General features: G+C 56.4%; 2 protein-coding genes across 2 annotated transcripts; one reads left to right on the forward strand and one right to left on the reverse strand.

The window, feature by feature from the left end:
* Positions 1-2461: 2461 nt before the first annotated feature.
* Positions 2462-6113, reverse strand: LOC111157990 (Wnt family member 10B). Its single transcript, XM_022519766.1, has 4 exons — positions 6040-6113; positions 5644-5906; positions 3579-3952; positions 2462-2920 (listed from the first exon to the last, which is right to left on the reverse strand). Exons 1-4 carry the CDS (start codon positions 6111-6113, stop codon positions 2462-2464), a joined length of 1170 nt encoding a protein of 389 aa, XP_022375474.1.
* An 8499-nt stretch (positions 6114-14612) lies between these two features.
* On the forward strand, positions 14613-17681 carry LOC111158015 (Wnt family member 1). Its single transcript, XM_022519789.1, has 4 exons — positions 14613-14716; positions 15430-15683; positions 16415-16680; positions 17193-17681. The coding sequence occupies exons 1-4, from the start codon at positions 14613-14615 to the stop codon at positions 17679-17681; spliced, it is 1113 nt and encodes a 370-aa protein (XP_022375497.1).
* Positions 17682-17976: the final 295 nt, after the last annotated feature.

The following is a 17976-nucleotide window of genomic DNA, read 5'->3' on the forward strand; positions in this document are numbered from 1 at the left end:
TGTCCCTTTTCTGAATTGAATGATAATGCTTTTCAAAGATACTGGGGTAGGAATAGACTATAATTGTTTAAAAATCTGTTTTCTCTAGTTTTGGTTATCTCCTAAAAGATAAAGGAATTATTTTGCTAAGATTAAATGCAGAAGAGCTCTGAATAAGGAAGGACAAAATACATATGCAAATAATTCAGTAGGAAAGCATGCTGGTTTTGCTGGTTTCCAGAGCAATACACTCCCTTTCTGAGCTCCGGAATCTCTTTTATATGTGTCCCATTAGTCTTATATCCCCCTCCCAAGTTCTCTGATTTGGAGCCATAAAGAAAAGCACCTGCTCTTTTGGGTCCAGGCTTAATGTTGAGATCCGCTCAGGACTTGAAATCTCCAGAGCAGAGGTAACCACATGCTGTAGGCAGGGGTCAACAAAGTACAGCCAGAGAACCTAATCTCACCCAAAATCGGGTTCTGTGAATTAAGCCTTATTGGACACAGCCACACCCATTTGTTTATGTGTGGTCTATGGCTACTTCTGATTCACAACAACAGAGTTAAGTAATTATGGCAGAGTTGAGTAGTTGCAACAAACCCCACAAGCTTAACACAGCTGACCCTTGAATGACACAGGTTTGAACTGTGCAGGTCCACTTAATACGTAGATTTTTAAATACCATACACTACTGTAAATGTGTTTCATCTTCCTTATGATTTTTATTTTTTTTTATTTTTTTAAAAAGATTTTATTTATTTAGGGACACCTGGGTGGCTCAGTAGGTTAAGCAGCTGCCTTCAGCTCAGGTCATGATCCCAGCGTCCTGGGATCGAGTCCCACATTGGGCTCCTTGCTCCTCAGGGAGCCTGCTTCTCCCTCTGCCTCTGCCTGCCATTCTGTCTGCCTGTGCTCGCTCTCTCTCCCTCTCTCTCTCTGACAAATAAATAAAATCTTTTAAAAAAATTAAAAAAAAAAGATTTTATTTATTTATTTGACAGCGAGAGAGGGAACACAAGCAGGGGAAGTGAGGGAGGGAGAAGCAGGTTTCCCACCGAGCAGGTAGCCCAATGCCAGGCTGGATCCCAGGTCCCCAGGATGATGACCCGAGGTGAAGGCAGACACCCAACTGACTGAGCCACCCAGGCGCCCCTTCCTTATGATTTTTAATAACATTTTTTTCTTTAATTTATTTTCTTGTAAGTACACAGTATATAAAACACGTGGCATACAAAGTATGTGTTAATCTGTTAATGGACTGTTTCTGTTATTGGTAAGGTCAACAGTAGGCTATAAGTAGTTACGTTTTGGGAGACTCAAAAGTTACATACAGATTTTTGACTGCTTAGGTAGTGGGGACGCCCCCAAACCCCGGATGTTGTTTAAGGGTCAACTGTTTACTCACTATCAAGCCCTCTACAGGTAAAAGAAAAAATGCCAACCCTCATTCTAGGGCAAGGACCAAGGTGAAGTCTGGAGTTGAAGCACGTAAAAAGTAAATTGGGCCTATGTTTGGATATCCAGCCCCCACCCCCAACCTCGAAGTACCCTCTGGTTTTTCACAGAGAGAGATGCCAACTGAATCACTGAGGACCATTTCAAATCCTTTGTGGAACTAGGCAGGATACATGTAAATAAAGTCATTGGGTGTATGAGGGTAGAATTCACCTGGAAAAGAAGCGATGGACTCGGATCACAAGTGTGGGCAGAAATAGAACCACCTGAAGCCACTGGTCCAGTAGTTTAATTTATTTTAGTTATAGACAGAAACCAAGAACAAGTCTCAGTACAATAAATTATCCATTCCCATCCCTCCTGCTAAGGAACAAATAAAAGGCTCAGAGAGTCTTAGGTAAAATTCTTCCTTTGGAGGGTTTCCTTTAACATCTGAATGGGGGAGACCGTTTTCCTAAGGGCCTAGACAAACAACTCTCTGAGGACTCAAGGGAGAGCCCTCCTCCAGCACTCTGTCCCTTCCCCAAGAAAAACCTCTCTACCACTGTCTCCTATTCCCTCACAGGAAGGCGCCCAGGCTGCTGTAGAGGAGTTTGGGATCAGCAGACAGGAAGGAGTGGTATCCCCGATACAGGTCTATGGCTCCACACAATGCCTGGGGCTATTCCTCAAAGGAGAGGAGTGGTCAAACTACAAGGACACCCCAGCCAGAAGGAGTAAGAACCAGAGCTAAAGGGACTGACTCCAGGATTGGGGAGAGGGAGGCAATACAGTGCATGTAGTCTTCGTTCATTTCAGCTGTTTCAGGAGCAGAAGAAGGGGGTGACAGCTTTCCCGCCCAGGCCCTCCTACTGTGGGGGAGAAGGCTGCACGTCACAGACTCTGCCTGACCCCCACCACCCCCAGAGCTGCTTCCAGGCCAGTGCTTTGAGCTTCTAGGAGCTGATATTGACCCTGGCCAGAAATCGGAGCAAAAGGCTGAAAAGGCGCTCCTGCCCTCTGCCAGCCCTGCGGTGAAGCTGCCCCTCACTTACACACGTTGACCCACTCTGTGACCTTGCACTCGTCGCACAGCACGTAGCAGCACCAATGGAAGCGGCAATGACAGCGCTCAACTCGCGTCTGCCGAAGCATATTGTGCCCACGGCCGCAGCACAGGCTGCCGCAGCCGTCCAGCAGACGACTGGTCTTGTTGCATGCCCGGCCCCGAGTGCCGGGGGAGCCCACAGTAGGGTCTCGCTCACAGAAGTCGGGAGACTTCTCAAAGTAAACCAGCTCTCCAGAAAGGCGACGGGGACGCAGGCGGGGTTGGAAGGCTCCGGAGTTGCGGTTGTGGGTATCGATGAAGATGGCCCGACCCAGCCGCTCCCTCAGCGCTGCCCCCACCGCCCGGAACTCTGGGGCCGCCCTCCAGCAGGTCTTGAACTGGCAGCTGCCCGACGTGCCGTGACACTTGCATTTCCGCTTCAGGTTTTCAGTTACCACCTAGAGCGCGGAGGGTGGAGGTGGGGGTGGGGTGGGAGAGGTGAAGGGGAGGGCAGCAAAGGGGCAGGGCACCAGGGCACAGCAGAGGGGAGGGAACAGAGAGCACAGGGAGGGAGAAATAGAGGCGAGAATGATCATGGAATATCAGAAGAGAAAGGGCACTGCAGGGCTGGCTAACAGCTCAACTCCCTCATCTTCTGGTTGGAGGACTGAAGGCAGAGCAGAATGATTTGCCCATTTTAATCCCTAGCTGGGAACAGAGACTCAGCTTAGACAGCTAGATGTGAACAGAACTCAACTCCAGTTGTCCTGAGTCGCCATCCAGTCCTCCTTCCAGAGCGAGCACTAAAAATGAGCACCCTTCCCGTAGGAAGGCAGCTGTGATAATAGCTACCCTGTAATGAGCACCTGCCAAGGACTAGGCACTCTGCCCAGTGCCCTATTTGCTAGCTCACTCTTAATCACATCGTTAAGGTGGGTATCATTAGATTCTTTTTACAGATGCAAAACTGAGGTTAAGTGACTTGCTTGAGGTCACCCAGATGGGTGAGCGACCATCCCCCACCGCGGCCCATTCTCTTTTCTGCCTGCGGTGCCTCTCCCTTTCTAGTCAGGCCTCAAAAGCTAAGGAGACTCAGGACAAGTTGCACACACATACCTGTCGCCCCACCCTGTTGTTGTGGATTCGCATTCTTGCCTGGATGTCCCGGGGAGCTTCCCTGGAATCCAAGAAATCCCGAGAGAACTTCTCTCCAAAGTCCATGTCCTGGTTACAGCCACCCCATTCCCACGTGTCCTGGGGGCTGGGGCTGGGACCTAAGCCGGGGCCAGGGCTGGGCAGGGAGTGGGGGAAAGTCTTGCCCCGGGACAGAGCCTGCAGCTGCAGCAGCTTGGCCCTCAGCCGGTCCTGCTCACCACTGCCCTTCCAGCCGCAGCCGCAGCTTGCTAGCCTGCCCAGGCTGCAGGCCGTGGCGACCGCATGCATGACCCCTGCCGCCAGCATGGAGAAGGAAAAAGCACTCTCCCGAAAACCTGGGGATGAAAAGGGTGTGACGGAGGCATAAGGTTGACAGGCAGCTGGAGTGGGGAGGTGGAAGGAAATAAGCAGCCACCCTTCAATTCCGGGAATTCCTAACTGAATCCTGACCCTGTCATTTACCAGCTGCATAATTTGGGAGAAAGTCACAGAGAAGGAAGGGAGCGGAAGCACGGAGCCTCAGTTTCCTCATTTATTAAGGGAGGGGCTGGCTGAGATTGATCTCTGAGCCCCATCCTGGTTCTGTAAGTCTGGGATTTTCGGGTACAGATGAAAGAACTAGCTAGAGGGCAAGAGCCCTGGGGTTGGCAGGTGACTGAGAGGGAGTCCCCGAGGTCTTTGAAGAAGTGATCACTGAGTTCTACATCTGAAAGCTTTAAAAATTCCCCAGCCCAGCAGGGAGCTTGGGTGGTGGGGGGGGAAGCAGAAACTTTCAGGTTCTTTTTTTTTTTTTTTTTTCTTTAGAGCCCTTTAACAAACCTTGCTCCACCACCCCAAAACCCCAAAGCATTGGAGCTATGGCACTATCCTTCCCCTTTCCAGTTTCTGGTTTACTATTTGCCCTTTAAGACTGCCCTTTATGTTTATTCTAACCTGCTATATTACTCTATAAAATGCTGGTGGGGGGGAGATGGGTGCGGGGTGATTTTCCCTGAGGTCCTCTTAAAATGTTGCCGTCTTTGTTATGTTTTGGGGGTCACAGAGGCTCAAGATGACAAGCTTTTCCCATGCTTCTCATTTGGGGGGGTCCCTTACTTCCTTTTAGGTAGGGGCTTTCTTGAGCCCTGAGAGGATGAGACACAGCACCTCCTTAGGGGCCGGGCCTCTCCCACCCCAGGATGCAGGGTTTTTGGCCCAGCCTCCCAATCCCCCCCAACCTCAACCCTCCAGGGGTGAAGCTGTTTGCACATGTCTTGGGAATTCCCCCGCAGATGGCAGCTGCCTATTAACCCCATAGTCCCTGAAGTACTGCCCCCACCCTCTAGCTGAGCCCAGAATGGATCTTTACTCCTCCAGGGAGGAAACACGGGCATGGCCTGGCAAGAGGCAACGATGCCTTCCAGACCATACCTCCCAGACCAGACCAGCAGTGACCTGTTCTTCGCCCCTCCAGCCGTTCCTCACCTGCTCAGGTGAGAGCCACCTGGGGCCCCCACAGCACAGAGGAGGGGGCTGCTCCCCGGCTTCAAAGCCATCAGGGTCTTTGTTCCCAGCCTCTGCTCCTGGGAACCCCAGCAATTAGGGGAGTAGGTTTAACCCTTAAACGGTTGGGGGCGTCACCCCACCCCCGCTGAGGCTCTGGGGACACCAGCCTGGGCTTGTCCAAGGAGAGGGAGGGGGGAGGAAATTGGGGGAGGGAATGGGGGGGATGTTTGAAGCTTCCAGGGCTGGGGGCATCTCTGGCTCGCAGGTGCAACCCAGATCGAGCCCGGTGGAGAAGGAAAGGGGGGCCCTAGGTAAGAGAACAGCGACCCAGCTGCCTTGCCTGCAGCACGCAGGTGGAAGTGAGGAAGGGACCCGGACGGGTGGCCAGGCCCACTCTGTGGCTCCCGGGTGTGTGTGTGGGGGGGAATTCCCGAAGAGAGGCCCCTCCTGGAGTCGTGAACCGGTCCCTTCCCGCCTCCGCTCGCCTCGGCCTGGCCCCCACCCCCGGCCCCAGCGGCGCAGACCAGCCGGCCCCGCTCACCGCGCTTGAGGATGGCGCTGTGGTGCGGCAGGCGGCCGCCGCCCTCGAGCGCGGAGCAGTTCCAGCGCTGGTCGCGCAGCTGGTGCTGACACTCGTGGACCGCGATGTGCAGGCCCTGAAGCGCGGATGCCGTCACGTCGGGGCTGCGCAGGCAGAGGCCCAGCTGCCTCTTGCTCAGGCCCGACAGCGTCAAGCACACGGTGTTGGCGGTCAGCGGCGGCTCGCCGGGCAGCTTCAGGCCCAGAATCTCATTGCTGAAGGCCCTGGGAACGCAGAAGGCGTTTCGGGGGTCTGTGGTCCAGGCCTCGCGCCCCCTCCGACTCCTCCCGTCCTAGGTCGGTGCTTTCGGCCTCCGGCTTTTTTTCGTGGCCAGGGCGACAGGGGGGATCTGCTCACCGACTGCACAACGCCAGGAACAGGAGACCCGCGAAGCCCGAGGGCGGAGGCCGCGGCCGGGGCTCCTCCGGCATGTCGAAGCCCGGGCCCGAAGGCCCCGGTGGGCAGATCGATCAGGGCCTGCGGGACAGGGAGACTTGGGGGCTTCGGAATAGGGTGGGCTGACCCGGGGTAACCAAGGATTCCTAACTCACCAGTGCGCTCTAGGAACCCTTCTCATCCCTCCCCAAGCAAAACAAGAAGAATCACCCTGACTCTGGACCCTGGAGGAAGAGTCTGGTTGTCGCAGCTGGGGCTTAGTCAAGAGCCACTGGAGCTGGACCCAGCCAGACACAATGCCCGGCACACAGACACACTCAAGTGCAAACTCAGACATAACTGACTCACAAACACCACTCCACCATCTTGCCACCGCTCCCTCTTTGAGGGCCCCACAACTGGCTTCCCTCACCCAACAGAGCGACGCTCTCAGGGCTAGGGGGCGGGATTGGGGGGGCGGGATTAGAACGAGGTTCTGCACCACCTACAGATGGCCGGGTGTGGGGGAGGGTCACCTTCAGCTGCCGTCGAGGGCAGGCAGCGTTGGTGAGAGGGGTGGAGGAATGGGTTCCCAATCCTGCTCTACCCACTTTTTCCACAGTCGGGAGAGAGGGGAGTCTCCAGGTGCGCCAGACAGGGAGGAGAACTGGTTCCCGCCTGAAAAGGACCGCGGCACAGGCTGAGTCCTCTTCCTCCTCGTCCACCTTTCCTAACTAATGTTTCCCTTGTCTGCGATGCCCGTCTGGTCCCCTCGGGTCCCAGGCTCGTTCCCCCACCCCTTTACTCCCTCGTTCAATGCCATTCGGATCTGGGGATATTCCTTTATTTGCTGTCTTTATCTCTGCCAATATCCCTGGCTCTCTCTGTGTCTCCATGCCCCAGTGGGCGGATGCGTGTCTGTCTGTCTGTCTGACTATCTGACTATCCGTGTGCCTGTCTCGCCCCGTGTGCATGTCCCTGCCCTCCCTGCTTTCCCGGCTCCGATTACCTGCTGCTCTGGTGCGAGGTGACTACCGGCAAGGTTGGGTCGCCTGTGCTCCGGCTTCTCAAACCGTGGGGATACTGCGTCGGGTTCTGCCCCTTCGGCAGAGCCGCATTCTTCCAGGGCAGGGCCACTCCTCTTCGCTGCTTCCCCAGCGCCGCCGCAGCCGCCGGGAGGAAGGGAGGGAGGAAGGGAGGGAGTGATCGAGAAAGCTACCGAGCGGTCTAGCAAGGAACTGGGGGCTCCGGCTCCACTCAACTCGTGCCGAGCTCATAGGCAGCTCTGCTGTGGCTGACAGAGCTGCGGCCCCTCCCCAAGCCCCGGGCATCCCCACCCCACTCCTCGCACCCCCCGCCTTGACCCGGGGAGCGCAGGCGCTCCCCCTCCTCCCAGCCTACACACACACCCTCTCCCCCGACGCCTGGGTTCACGCTTGGCCCCACTGAAGGGGGTGGTGACCAGAGTGCCTCTTACCTGCTCTGGGTAGCCAAGTCTGCAAGGACGGTGCAGTGACCCAGACTAGGGAGACAGGACCCTGGTCTCGCGTGGTCATTTCTCTTTGCCTCAGTTTCCCCACCGAGAGCTGGATGGCTGGTGAGTGCCTTTGACAAGATGAACACGGAGCAGGGAATCAGCTTCCCTCCCTGGACAATGTTGGGAAGAGCCCTCAGCGACAGAGCGCGCCTCAGGGCACTCAGAGCCAGCAGGAAAAGATCCCTTCTGGGTGGCTTGGCCTCCACCCACCTCTGAGCTCTGCGCCTGCCCCTTGGGAGGGGTCAGACTTGGCCTCAGAGTTCGGTCCTAGCAGAGGCTCGGGTAGCCCCAAAGATCTCCAGCTTTCTCCTATGCTTCCCTTGGCTTATAGGCATCCTTGCCCAGAGAGTTCTCCTGCCCCATCCCGAGATCCCAGCTCTGCACTAGGAGTGGCCCAGATTCTTGCTCCAGGCTTTCAGACTTGCTTCACATGGAACGAGGAGGGCCTTGGGATCCCAGACTGAGCCCAGCCTGAGGACAGCCAGGGAAAGTGTCTGATCTAGGGGTGCACAGACCAGAGCAAACCACCTTAGGGAGCTCCAGTGGCAGTGAAGGGGTTAGGCGCCACTGCGCTCCTGCCTGACTCACCCTCCCAGCTCTAACCACTGCGGGCTATTTTTGCCAGAGAGGGGCCCCAGGCTTCCCAGCCGCCCCCCGCCCCTGCCAGACCGCAGCCCAAGGCACGACTGGCCCCGCGCGCCCAAAGCTGGCACGTTGACTCAGAGACAGGCCCCCTGGGGAAGCAGAGCCACGGGGCCCGAAACCCACAGCCACAGTCATCTCTTCCTTGGTGGTGGCCTTGCAGCTCTTCTGAGGGCAGTCAGCCTCCGGCCTATGCTGCTGCAGGGCCTGCCCTGTGCTGCAGGGGGCGCTGCTGTCTAGGGGGCAGAGCAACCGGAGATCAGTGACTTTCATCTGTGGTCATATTATTTATTGACCACCTTTATGCACCAGGTCTCCAGCGGTCTGGGGGGTAAAAAAGTGCCATGGTTCCTAACACTGGACAGCTCTGGTTGCTCTTCTTTGCTTTCTCACCTCTGGGGGCAGGGGAGGAAGAGAAATAGCCCTAGAACTCCTGCCTCTCCTTCCTGTTCAGATGCCATGACCCACATCATGTGTGGCTTTTGAGGCCACCAGAGTCTGCAAGCTCTATCTCAGTAGCTTTCATCCTTACACCTGGATTCAGTGACCTTGTCCTCCTTCCTGCATGTCAGCCTGGGACTCCACTCAGTTCCCCAGAGGAAGGGGATGAGATTTCCTACGCCTCTCTTCTCCCATGGGCATTTATATTTTCCCAGGTCTCTGGTTTTTTGTATTTCTCTCAGGTTTCTGATTGTTACTTCTGATTCTACCCTTGTCAGGCTATAGAACAGTCAGGTGTCAAGGAAGACCCAAGGTCAGAACAATTACCCTAGACTCCAACTTCTCTGTGGCTCCAGGGCTCCCCAGGCTGGTCTGTCCCAAATCCAAGGACCCACACTCCTGTTCCCTCTCCTTGCAAAAGCCCAGCTCTGGGACAGGAGGCCACAGGCAGGCAGACTGGGTGGCCTGAACTGGCCCCCAGTGCCCTTGGCCCGACCGGCTGGCCTGAGCACTGACCCGCAGGCGGCTGGAGGGTGGTGGAGCAGGCGGGGTCTGGAGAGGGCTGTGGGTACACACCCATTGCCTAATACCCCAAGCACGCGGCCAGCTCCAGGAAAGGGGAGGGGCGGGAACCAGAGAGACCTTGACAGGGGTTGGGGCCATGACAGGAGGGGGAAAGTGAGGGGCTGTCATTATTTTGGGGAGGGAGTGGGAGCAAGCTGGTCCCCCTTCCCCTCATTGAGAAGATTGGAGGCTGCTTTCCAACCATGGGGATGTAGCAAGAACAATCTGGGAAGAACACTGGGGCCCTGCAGGGCGGGGGTCAAAGAAAAGAGTGGGGGCCCTGGGAGATTGGGGGAATAGAGCAACTGAGGCGGCTAGAGAGCAGAGCAAAGGCTCGGAAGCCTCCTCCTCCCCTCATGTTTGCCTTGGCCCGGGGTCCCGGCTGACTCATCTATTGCTGAGCCGCTGATAGGGGCGGCCAAGCTCGGGGAACCCAAATTATAGGCCTGGGAGGGATGGATGCGCCCTGGCGGTGAGCTAAGCGGCACTGCCCACCCTCCGCCTCTCACGCCTTCTGCTGCAGCACCGTGGGCCACCACCCGGAGGCACCAAAGAGTCCGCAGCCCCACTGCACTGGACTCCCTGGGGAAACCCCCAACAGTTGAACAGTTAGCCCCAACAAATCTGTGGGATTACCATAGACAGAACTTGGCTCCCTTCTCTACCAGAGGCTGATGCCTTCCCAGCACGAGGAGGCAGTGCCGCCTGCTGGTGCTTCAAAGGAAGGTAGGCCCCTCTGCCCACAGATTCTCAGCCCTGGTTCCCTGACTCCCCCTCGCACTCCCAACAACAAGGTAAAGCCCCTTTCCCCTTCGACATCTTGCTCCTGTTCCCATTCCAGAGAGGTGGTTTGCTACTGATTTTCTACTTTGAGCCTTTAAAGTTCTCCATGGTCAAAAGTGGTAGAAAAATAGAGCAAGGTAAAGCAGACAGGTAGCAGGATTCCATTTTATATAGGGAGAATGACAAAGAAAGTGAGGGAACCATTCCATGGAGCTATCTGAGAAAGGGTCTTCCACAGAAAAGCAGGTGCAAGGATCCCAAGACAGGAACTTGCTTGGTATGTTCAGGGAATCAGCAAGTAGGCCAGTGTGGCCAAAGGGAGGAACCCACAGGGGAGAGAGTGCAGGCAGTGAAGTTAGAGGACGAGGAAGGAGAAGGGTCAGATCATAGATGGCCACGTAGGTCACTGTAAAAAGCTCACCTTTTTTCTTTGACTGAGATAGGGAATCATTGGAAAATTCTGAGCAGAGCAATGAAGCGATCTGACTTGGGTTTTAGAAAGCATGGCTCTGGCTGCTATGTGGAGAAGAGAGTGTGGAGGGCAAAGGTAGGAGCAGGGAGCGCTGCCATGAGGCCAGTGCAGTAGTACAAGAGAGAGGGGATGGTGGCTTTGCCCAAGGGTAGGAATGGGTCCAAGTTTGCACATATTTTAAATACAGAAGGACAGGATTTGTCCATGAACTTGACATGAAGTACTAGAGAACAGATGCATCAAGGATGACTCTAAGGTTCTTGTCCTGAGAAACCAAAAGGATGGAGGTGCCATTTACTGAAATGGGATGACCAAAGAAAGAGCAGGTTAGGATGGGGGAAGAACCAGGCATTCGAGTTTTGACCATGTACATTTTGAGATGCTTATTGTGCTAGATGTGCAAGTCCAGAGTTCAGGGCTAGATGTATAAATTAGGGAGCGTGAGACTGAATAGTTCACCAAGAGAGTGAGTGTAGATTGAGAACAAAGTCCAGATTGAATTGGGGAACATTCTGAAGCTTAGAAATTGGTATACAGGGTGGAATCAGATAAGGAGACTGAGATGGTGAGCAGCTAGGGAGGTAGGAATGGTGTTCTAGAACCCAAGTGAGAAAGAAGGAGGAAGGGTTTGATTCCAGGCTGTTCCTGGAAAGTTGATTAGGCTGAAAACTAAGAATTGACTGTAGAGCATTCCAGAGGTCATGGATGATTTTGATAAGGAGGTGTAGCAGGTTCAAAGATGTGATCAGGGTGGAAAGAGAGAATAAAGAAAAGAAATTAGTGCTAGTGATTAAAGCAACCCTTTTGAGCTTTGTGTAAAAGAGAGCAGAGAAATGGGGCAATCCTGGGAGGTAATGTAGAGTCAAATGAAACTTTGGCAGTTTTAGATGGGAAATATTACAGCACTTGGCATGCTGATAGGTATGATCTGGTACAGAGGTAAACTGAAGATGCAGAAAAGAAACAGGAAAGACAACAGAGTGATGATTTGATCTAAATAGAAATTTGGGCCAGGTCACTCACGGTGTGACCCAGACTTAGAGACTTCCCCTCCTGCTCTTCCCCACTACTCCTGGTGGGTGGAATGGTAGAACAGAGGATACTAGCTCACTCTTTTCTTTCTTTCTCTCTTCCTTCCTTCCTTTCTTTCTTTTCTGTCACCAATGGCCACAGATGGGACTTCCTGTCTTCCAGTGCATCTCCAACCTCTAGGGGGTTTTAACAATCCATAGGCCAAAAAGACATGCCCCAGGCCCCAGTGGGAATAAACTGCTAAGGGACAAAGGATAAGCTACCCATCATTGTCTATTTACTTGAGCCATCTTTTACCCTCTCCAGGGTGCCCTCTGGAGAGATTACTGGCTTTTGGACCTGGGGAGGATGCTGGACCAGTACACCTTGTCCTTCAGGGTTGAAATCTTGGAGGGGCCAGGTACAGTGGATGGGGCAATAGGACTGGGAAGGATGTTGCCCTCAAAAATAACCTCCCTCAGGCTCCATCTGGGCTAATCAGCATCTCATCTAAAATAGAATTGCCCCAGGAAGATTACTTAAACTCATCAGACATGTACTCCTTAGAGTGACTTCCCCACCTTGAAGGGGAAATTCTGAGACTTGGAACCTTTTTAGGATCAGACCTGGGTACATACTCATTTAGAAAGTACCCTGAAGGCAGGGGAGATGAAAAAGAGAAGATCCAAAAGGGAGACAGAAAAATCCTAAAGATCATTTTTATTTATCTGTCAATTTGGAGAAAGGCCCCTAGCTTTATTATTGCTGCACACTCAGAAATAGCTTGTAAGGTGGAAAGAACGTGGGTTTTGAGTCAAAATGATCTGGGTTTAATTCTAGCTCTACTGTTTATTCATTTTTTAAGAAAAAGATGTATTTATTTATTTTAGAGAGAGAGCATGCACACAGGGAGAGGGGCAGAAGGAGAAGGAGAGGAGGAGAAGCAGACTCCCCACTGCATGTGGAGCCCACACAGGGCTCGATCTCAGGACCCTGAGATCATGATCTGAGCAGAAATCAAGATGCTTAACCAACTGAGCCACCCAAGTTCCCCCTGCCATGTATTCATTTTCTAAAGATTTTACTTTTAAGTTATCTCTACACCCTATGGGGGGCTCCAACTTACAATCCCAAGGTCAAGAGTCGCATGCTCCACCGACTGATCCAGCCAAGTGTCCCCATTTGGTCATTTATTAGCTGTGTGGACCTTAAACAATTTCTTAATCTACTTTTTCCTCTGTAAAGTGAGAGAAGGGAGAGACATAAAAGAGATCTTCCCTCCTTCCAGGGGCCATGTGTGTGTACTGCTGGGGCATGATGACCAGGCTGGCAGTGCTCGATATGCCCCACAGAGGGAACAGCTGCCACATCTTTAATAGGAGGCTAAGGTAGCCTTGAAACTGAGTTGGAGTCCCAGGGAGAAAAGAGAAAAGCATATAATGGAGGAGACCCTTACAAGCATTTTGGGTATCTCAATGTAGTAAGAGTGGAAAGAGCCAGAGGTTTTGGAGGAAGATGGAAATTTGACAGAAAAATCCAAAAAGAAGCAGTCATGTGGAGGCACAAGTTCTCTATTCTGGGCTCAGTTCAGCCAGCAGCTCTTCTCTTCCCAGCCCTCCCTCCTGCACCCCTACACGCACCTGTCATCTACTCCACTGCCCTTCCTGAGCCTAATCCTCAGAGACTCAGCCACTCCGGGCCTTTTCTATCTTGATGCTGCCTTGGTTGCAGGCTCAGGCCCCTCCCCTAGTGACATGCACAGGTTGACACATGCTGAGGGTGACGCACCATAAGATGACACAAGGTATACATGGCGAGAGTGACACATATATGCATATTTAATCTCCCCACGCACACACACTCATCCACCCATCCACCCACCTCCACACACAGTTCCAGACACTCTATGCCTCAGTCAATCATCTGGGTCTTTCCTGACAGTGGCTGCCACCTCCTTCCCCACAAATAGATGATGCACTGTCCCAGGTGGTGGCTGCGACAAGATGACTCGATCGATTGATCCCTTCTGACCTGAGCTAAATTCCAAGATTCCTTGAAAAGGTCCCTAACATCCCTCCTCGGAACAAGGAGTTTCCTTACATGAGGACACACATGGGTGTGCACCCTCACGACACACTCACACATTCTCATATGCATTCACGTTTGCATTGTGCCACTTAAACACACATAGACACAGCACACACACACACACACACACACACAGAGTCACTTGTGCATGCCTTCCAGCCCACAAACAAACTGCCACTGTCCCCGGTTTCTCTCCACAGCAGGCTCTGTTTAGTGAACTTACCCCCAACCCACGCACCCCTGGGATTTCACGATCCCAGCGGCACCCTCAGACTCCCGCTGATCCTTCCCTGTCAAGCCGTCGGTGCGGGGTCTGAGGGGGGCGTTCCTGGGAAGGAGGCGTCTCCCCGGAGTCGCTGCCCAGAACGACAGCTTTCCTTTCCTTCCTCTACTCAGGAGTGGGGAGAGAGGGGACGACAGCGGGGCCGGGCTGACGTCGAGGGACCCTAAGGCCGGCGGTGGCGAAGCGACTGGGCTGCGGGCAGACTCTCCCCGTAGCACACTATCGCCTCGCCCCCTGGCGGACGCTGGTCCCCGACGGGCTCCGGACGCGAAGAGGAGTGAGGCGGGCGCGCGTGGGAGGGCGTCCCAAGGGGAGGGGTCGGCGGCCAGTGCAGGCAGGGAGGCGGGAGCCACCGGGCAGGGGGCGGGGGTGAGCCCCGACGGCCAGCCCGTCAGCTCTCGGCTCAGACGGGCGGGAGCCACGGCCCCGCTCGCTGCCCATTGTCTGCGCCCCTGACCGGTGCGCCCTGGTGCCACAGTGTGGCCCGGCGGGGCAGCCTCCTATCGTCACTTCAGCCAGAGCCGCAACTATAAGAGGCGGTGCCGCCCGCCGTGGCTGCCTCAGCCCACCAGCTGGGACCGCGAGCCATGCTGCCCGCCGCCCGCCCCCAGGGCTGTTAGAGCCAGACTGCGAACTCTCGCCACTGCCGCCACCGCCGCGTCCCGTCCCACCGTCGCGGGCAGCAGCCAAAGCCGCCCCAACTTCAGCACAGAGGCGGCGAGGCCGGGCAGGCCATGGGGCACTGGGCGCAGCTGCCCGGCTGGGTTTCTGCTACGCTGTTGCTGGCGCTGGCCGCTCTGCCTGCAGCCCTGGCCGCCAACAGCAGTGGCCGATGGTGGTAAGTGAGCTGGTGCGGGGTCGCCAGTTGTGCCGGGGCGCAGAGCCAGGGGCCAGCCCCAGTCATCTCCCACGCTCTGGGATCCGTCCGCAGACAGGCTCCCTCCACCTCACTGACTTGCCCCCGAGACACCGAGGGGCGCTCTGGAGCGCAGCTGCTCCAGAGAATCTAGTTCTGATGAGGTGGGTGAATGGTCCGCCCGCCGCGGCCCACGGTTCTCCAGGCAGGGAGCCCACTCCCATCTAGCACCGCCCTTCATCCGTGAGCCCCAGACCAGCCTCATGGTGGTAGCCACACCACAGGTTTCCCTGCCTCCGGCAGCGAAGGGCCAGGCCCGCGCTCAGAGAGATGAAAAGGGTGGGACTCCTAAGCATTGCATGCCTTGGGTGGACATGGACTCCAGGCCAGGATTCCCTCCCCAAGCTGCCCTGAAGCCGTCCCTCAGAGCCAAGGTGAACACCTGGTCTTCAGGTTTCCCATGCCTCCTCTGTCCAGTCCCCAGAGCCAGGGCCCCCAATGGTCCTGCGCAAAACTAGGGACGCCCATTCCTTTCAAACTAGTGAGCCAGGGAGCCCGGAGTCTTTACCTCATCGCTGATGTCCTGTGGCTCTCCCAGGCAAATAGCCCCAGGAAGAGGACAGGGTAGACACGACTTTTTTGCTTAGGGCGCAGTCCCCTTCCAGAGCTTGAGCTCCTACCATGCACCTCACCAGGGGCATCGTGAACGTAGCCTCCTCCACGAACCTGCTGACCGACTCCAAGAGTCTACAACTGGTGCTGGAGCCCAGTCTTCAGCTGCTGAGCCGCAAACAGCGGCGGCTGATCCGCCAGAACCCGGGGATCCTGCACAGCGTTAGCGGGGGGCTGCAGAGCGCGGTGCGGGAGTGCAAGTGGCAGTTCCGCAACCGCCGCTGGAACTGCCCCACGGCTCCGGGGCCCCACCTCTTCGGCAAGATCGTCAACCGAGGTGGGTACCCAGGAAAGCGACGCTTCCGGGACCAGGGGAACGCAGGGTCACCCACAGGGCAGGGGCGGGCGAGTGTAGGGAAGATATCCCGGGCGCCCACAGGGTTACAAGATCAACCCAAGAGCTTCATGCCCAGCGCCAGCTCTGGGCCAGACTCGTTCTGCCAGGCGTTTCCCAGCGGTGCACCTCGCGCGCGAAGCTGAACTTTCCTGCGCCACCGCCCAAGTAGAAGCGAGTTCTAAGTCGTGGACGCTGGCTGGCCCCCACTTTCGCGGCCCCTCTGAAAGGCGCCCGGGAAGCTGATCTCTGCCAGAGCGTCTCGCCTCCAAGTCCAGCAAGGCTCGCATCGCTGACACGGGGCCGAAAGTCCGGGCTACGGAGAGAGGTCTTGACAGTGCAGAGTTCGTCCTCTCTCCTCTTCTCGGTTTTTCTTTCTGGAGCTGCCCCACTTCCACTGAGGAGCAAAGCGCGCCCCGAGTCTCAGAGTCTCAGGAGCGCGTGATCACAAGCGTGGTCAGGGTTGCGTGCCCACGCACGTGCTTTCTCTAGGAGCCCAGCTTCCCAGAGCAGCGGGCCGCCTGGCTCTCGGGACTCCAAGGACGGAGTCGGGGCACCGGCCTCAAGGGTCCCGAACCCTCCATTGAGAAGGCTGGCTGCCCCCCGCCCCCACCCCCAACCCCCGACTCCCCTAGCGTTACCTTCTCGCTCATCCCCGTTCCCTTCCCTCACAGGCTGTCGGGAAACAGCGTTTATCTTCGCCATCACCTCCGCGGGGGTTACGCATTCAGTGGCACGCTCCTGCTCGGAGGGCTCCATCGAGTCTTGCACGTGCGACTACCGGCGGAGGGGTCCTGGGGGCCCGGATTGGCACTGGGGGGGCTGCAGCGACAACATCGACTTCGGCCGCCTCTTCGGCAGGGAGTTTGTGGACTCCGGGGAGAAGGGGCGGGACCTGCGTTTCCTCATGAACCTTCACAACAACGAGGCGGGCCGCACGGTGAGCGGGCTTCAGGGGTTCTGCCCAGAAGCGCAGTGGCGGGGATCTCCGAGTCCCTGAGCAGGGTCTGACCTCGAATCTGGGCAGTAACGGTGGGTGATACGGCCAGGCGTCAGGGCAGGGAACCAGGAGAGGACGTCCAGAGGGTGCGGAGGTTTCGAAGGGAAGGCAGAGAATGGAAGAGAGTGGCGCAGGGCAGGTAGATCTGAAGAGGTTAGAAGTCAGGCAGCCCGTGGAATGTATTGCCTATAACCCCTCCGGGTTAATAATTGAAAAAAAAAAAAAAAAAAAAAACAACCAACAAGGCTTGGAGGCCGGGACCACGTCCGGCGTGGAGCGTGGAGTTGGGCCCGGTGTTCAAATCTCGGCGCGACGATTTCACGCCTCCCTTCCCCTTCCTCCCTTCCGCGCTTGCGGAGGTCCTGGCAGGGTCCGGGAGGGGCCAGTACCTGGGATGGTGGCTCTGGCTGTGACAGTGCCGTGGGACCCACTTTCTTCCCCTTTCCTCCCAGACCGTGTTCTCCGAGATGCGCCAGGAGTGCAAGTGCCACGGGATGTCGGGCTCTTGCACGGTGCGCACGTGCTGGATGCGGCTGCCCACGCTGCGCGCGGTGGGCGACGTGCTACGCGACAGATTCGATGGCGCCTCGCGCGTACTCTACGGCAACCGCGGCAGCAACCGCGCCTCGCGGGCAGAGCTGCTGCGCCTGGAGCCCGAAGACCCCGCGCACAAGCCGCCCTCCCCCCACGATCTCGTCTACTTTGAGAAATCGCCCAATTTCTGCACGTACAGCGGACGCCTGGGGACAGCGGGCACGGCGGGGCGCGCCTGCAACAGCTCGTCGCCCGCGCTGGACGGCTGCGAGCTGCTCTGTTGTGGCCGGGGCCACCGCACGCGCACACAGCGCGTCACGGAGCGCTGCAACTGCACCTTTCACTGGTGCTGCCACGTCAGCTGCCGCAACTGCACGCACACGCGCGTACTGCACGAGTGTCTGTGAACCGCCGCGCGGACTCGCCCCCAAGAGCGCTGTCCTCTCGCCCGCCTCCCTCCGCCTCCGAACAGAACACCTCCCCCCCCCCACTTCGCACCCTCCCGGTCCCTCCAGCCGCACTCCTGGGGATTCCTACGTGCGCGATCATTTCCCCCACCTCCTCCTACCTGGGGACTCCTGAAACCACTTGCCTGGGCGGGCGCGAACCCTCTTGCCATCCTGACGGACCTGCCCCAGACCTACCTCCCTCCCTCTCCCGGGAGACCCCTTGTTGCACTGCCCTCTGCTTGGCCAGGAGGAG

The sequence above is a fragment of the Enhydra lutris genome, unplaced genomic scaffold, assembly GCF_002288905.1.
Source record: "Enhydra lutris kenyoni isolate GAN:26980312 unplaced genomic scaffold, ASM228890v2 scaffoldscaffold56, whole genome shotgun sequence".
NCBI classification, from domain to species: Eukaryota; Metazoa; Chordata; class Mammalia; order Carnivora; family Mustelidae; genus Enhydra; species Enhydra lutris.

Coding starts and splice junctions, on each gene's coding strand:
- LOC111157990 (XM_022519766.1), bottom strand. CDS start 6,113: ATGCCGGAGGAGCCCCGGCCGCGGCCTCCGCCCTCGGGCTTCGCGGGT. Junction 3,953..5,643: donor CAGCGCCATCCTCAAGCGCG/GTGAGCGGGGCC, acceptor TTTCATCCCCAG/GTTTTCGGGAGAGTGCTTTT. Junction 2,921..3,578: donor ACAACAGGGTGGGGCGACAG/GTATGTGTGTGC, acceptor TCCGCGCTCTAG/GTGGTAACTGAAAACCTGAA.
- LOC111158015 (XM_022519789.1), top strand. CDS start 14,613: ATGGGGCACTGGGCGCAGCTGCCCGGCTGGGTTTCTGCTACGCTGTTG. Junction 14,717..15,429: donor AACAGCAGTGGCCGATGGTG/GTAAGTGAGCTG, acceptor GCACCTCACCAG/GGGCATCGTGAACGTAGCCT. Junction 16,681..17,192: donor ACAACGAGGCGGGCCGCACG/GTGAGCGGGCTT, acceptor CTTTCCTCCCAG/ACCGTGTTCTCCGAGATGCG.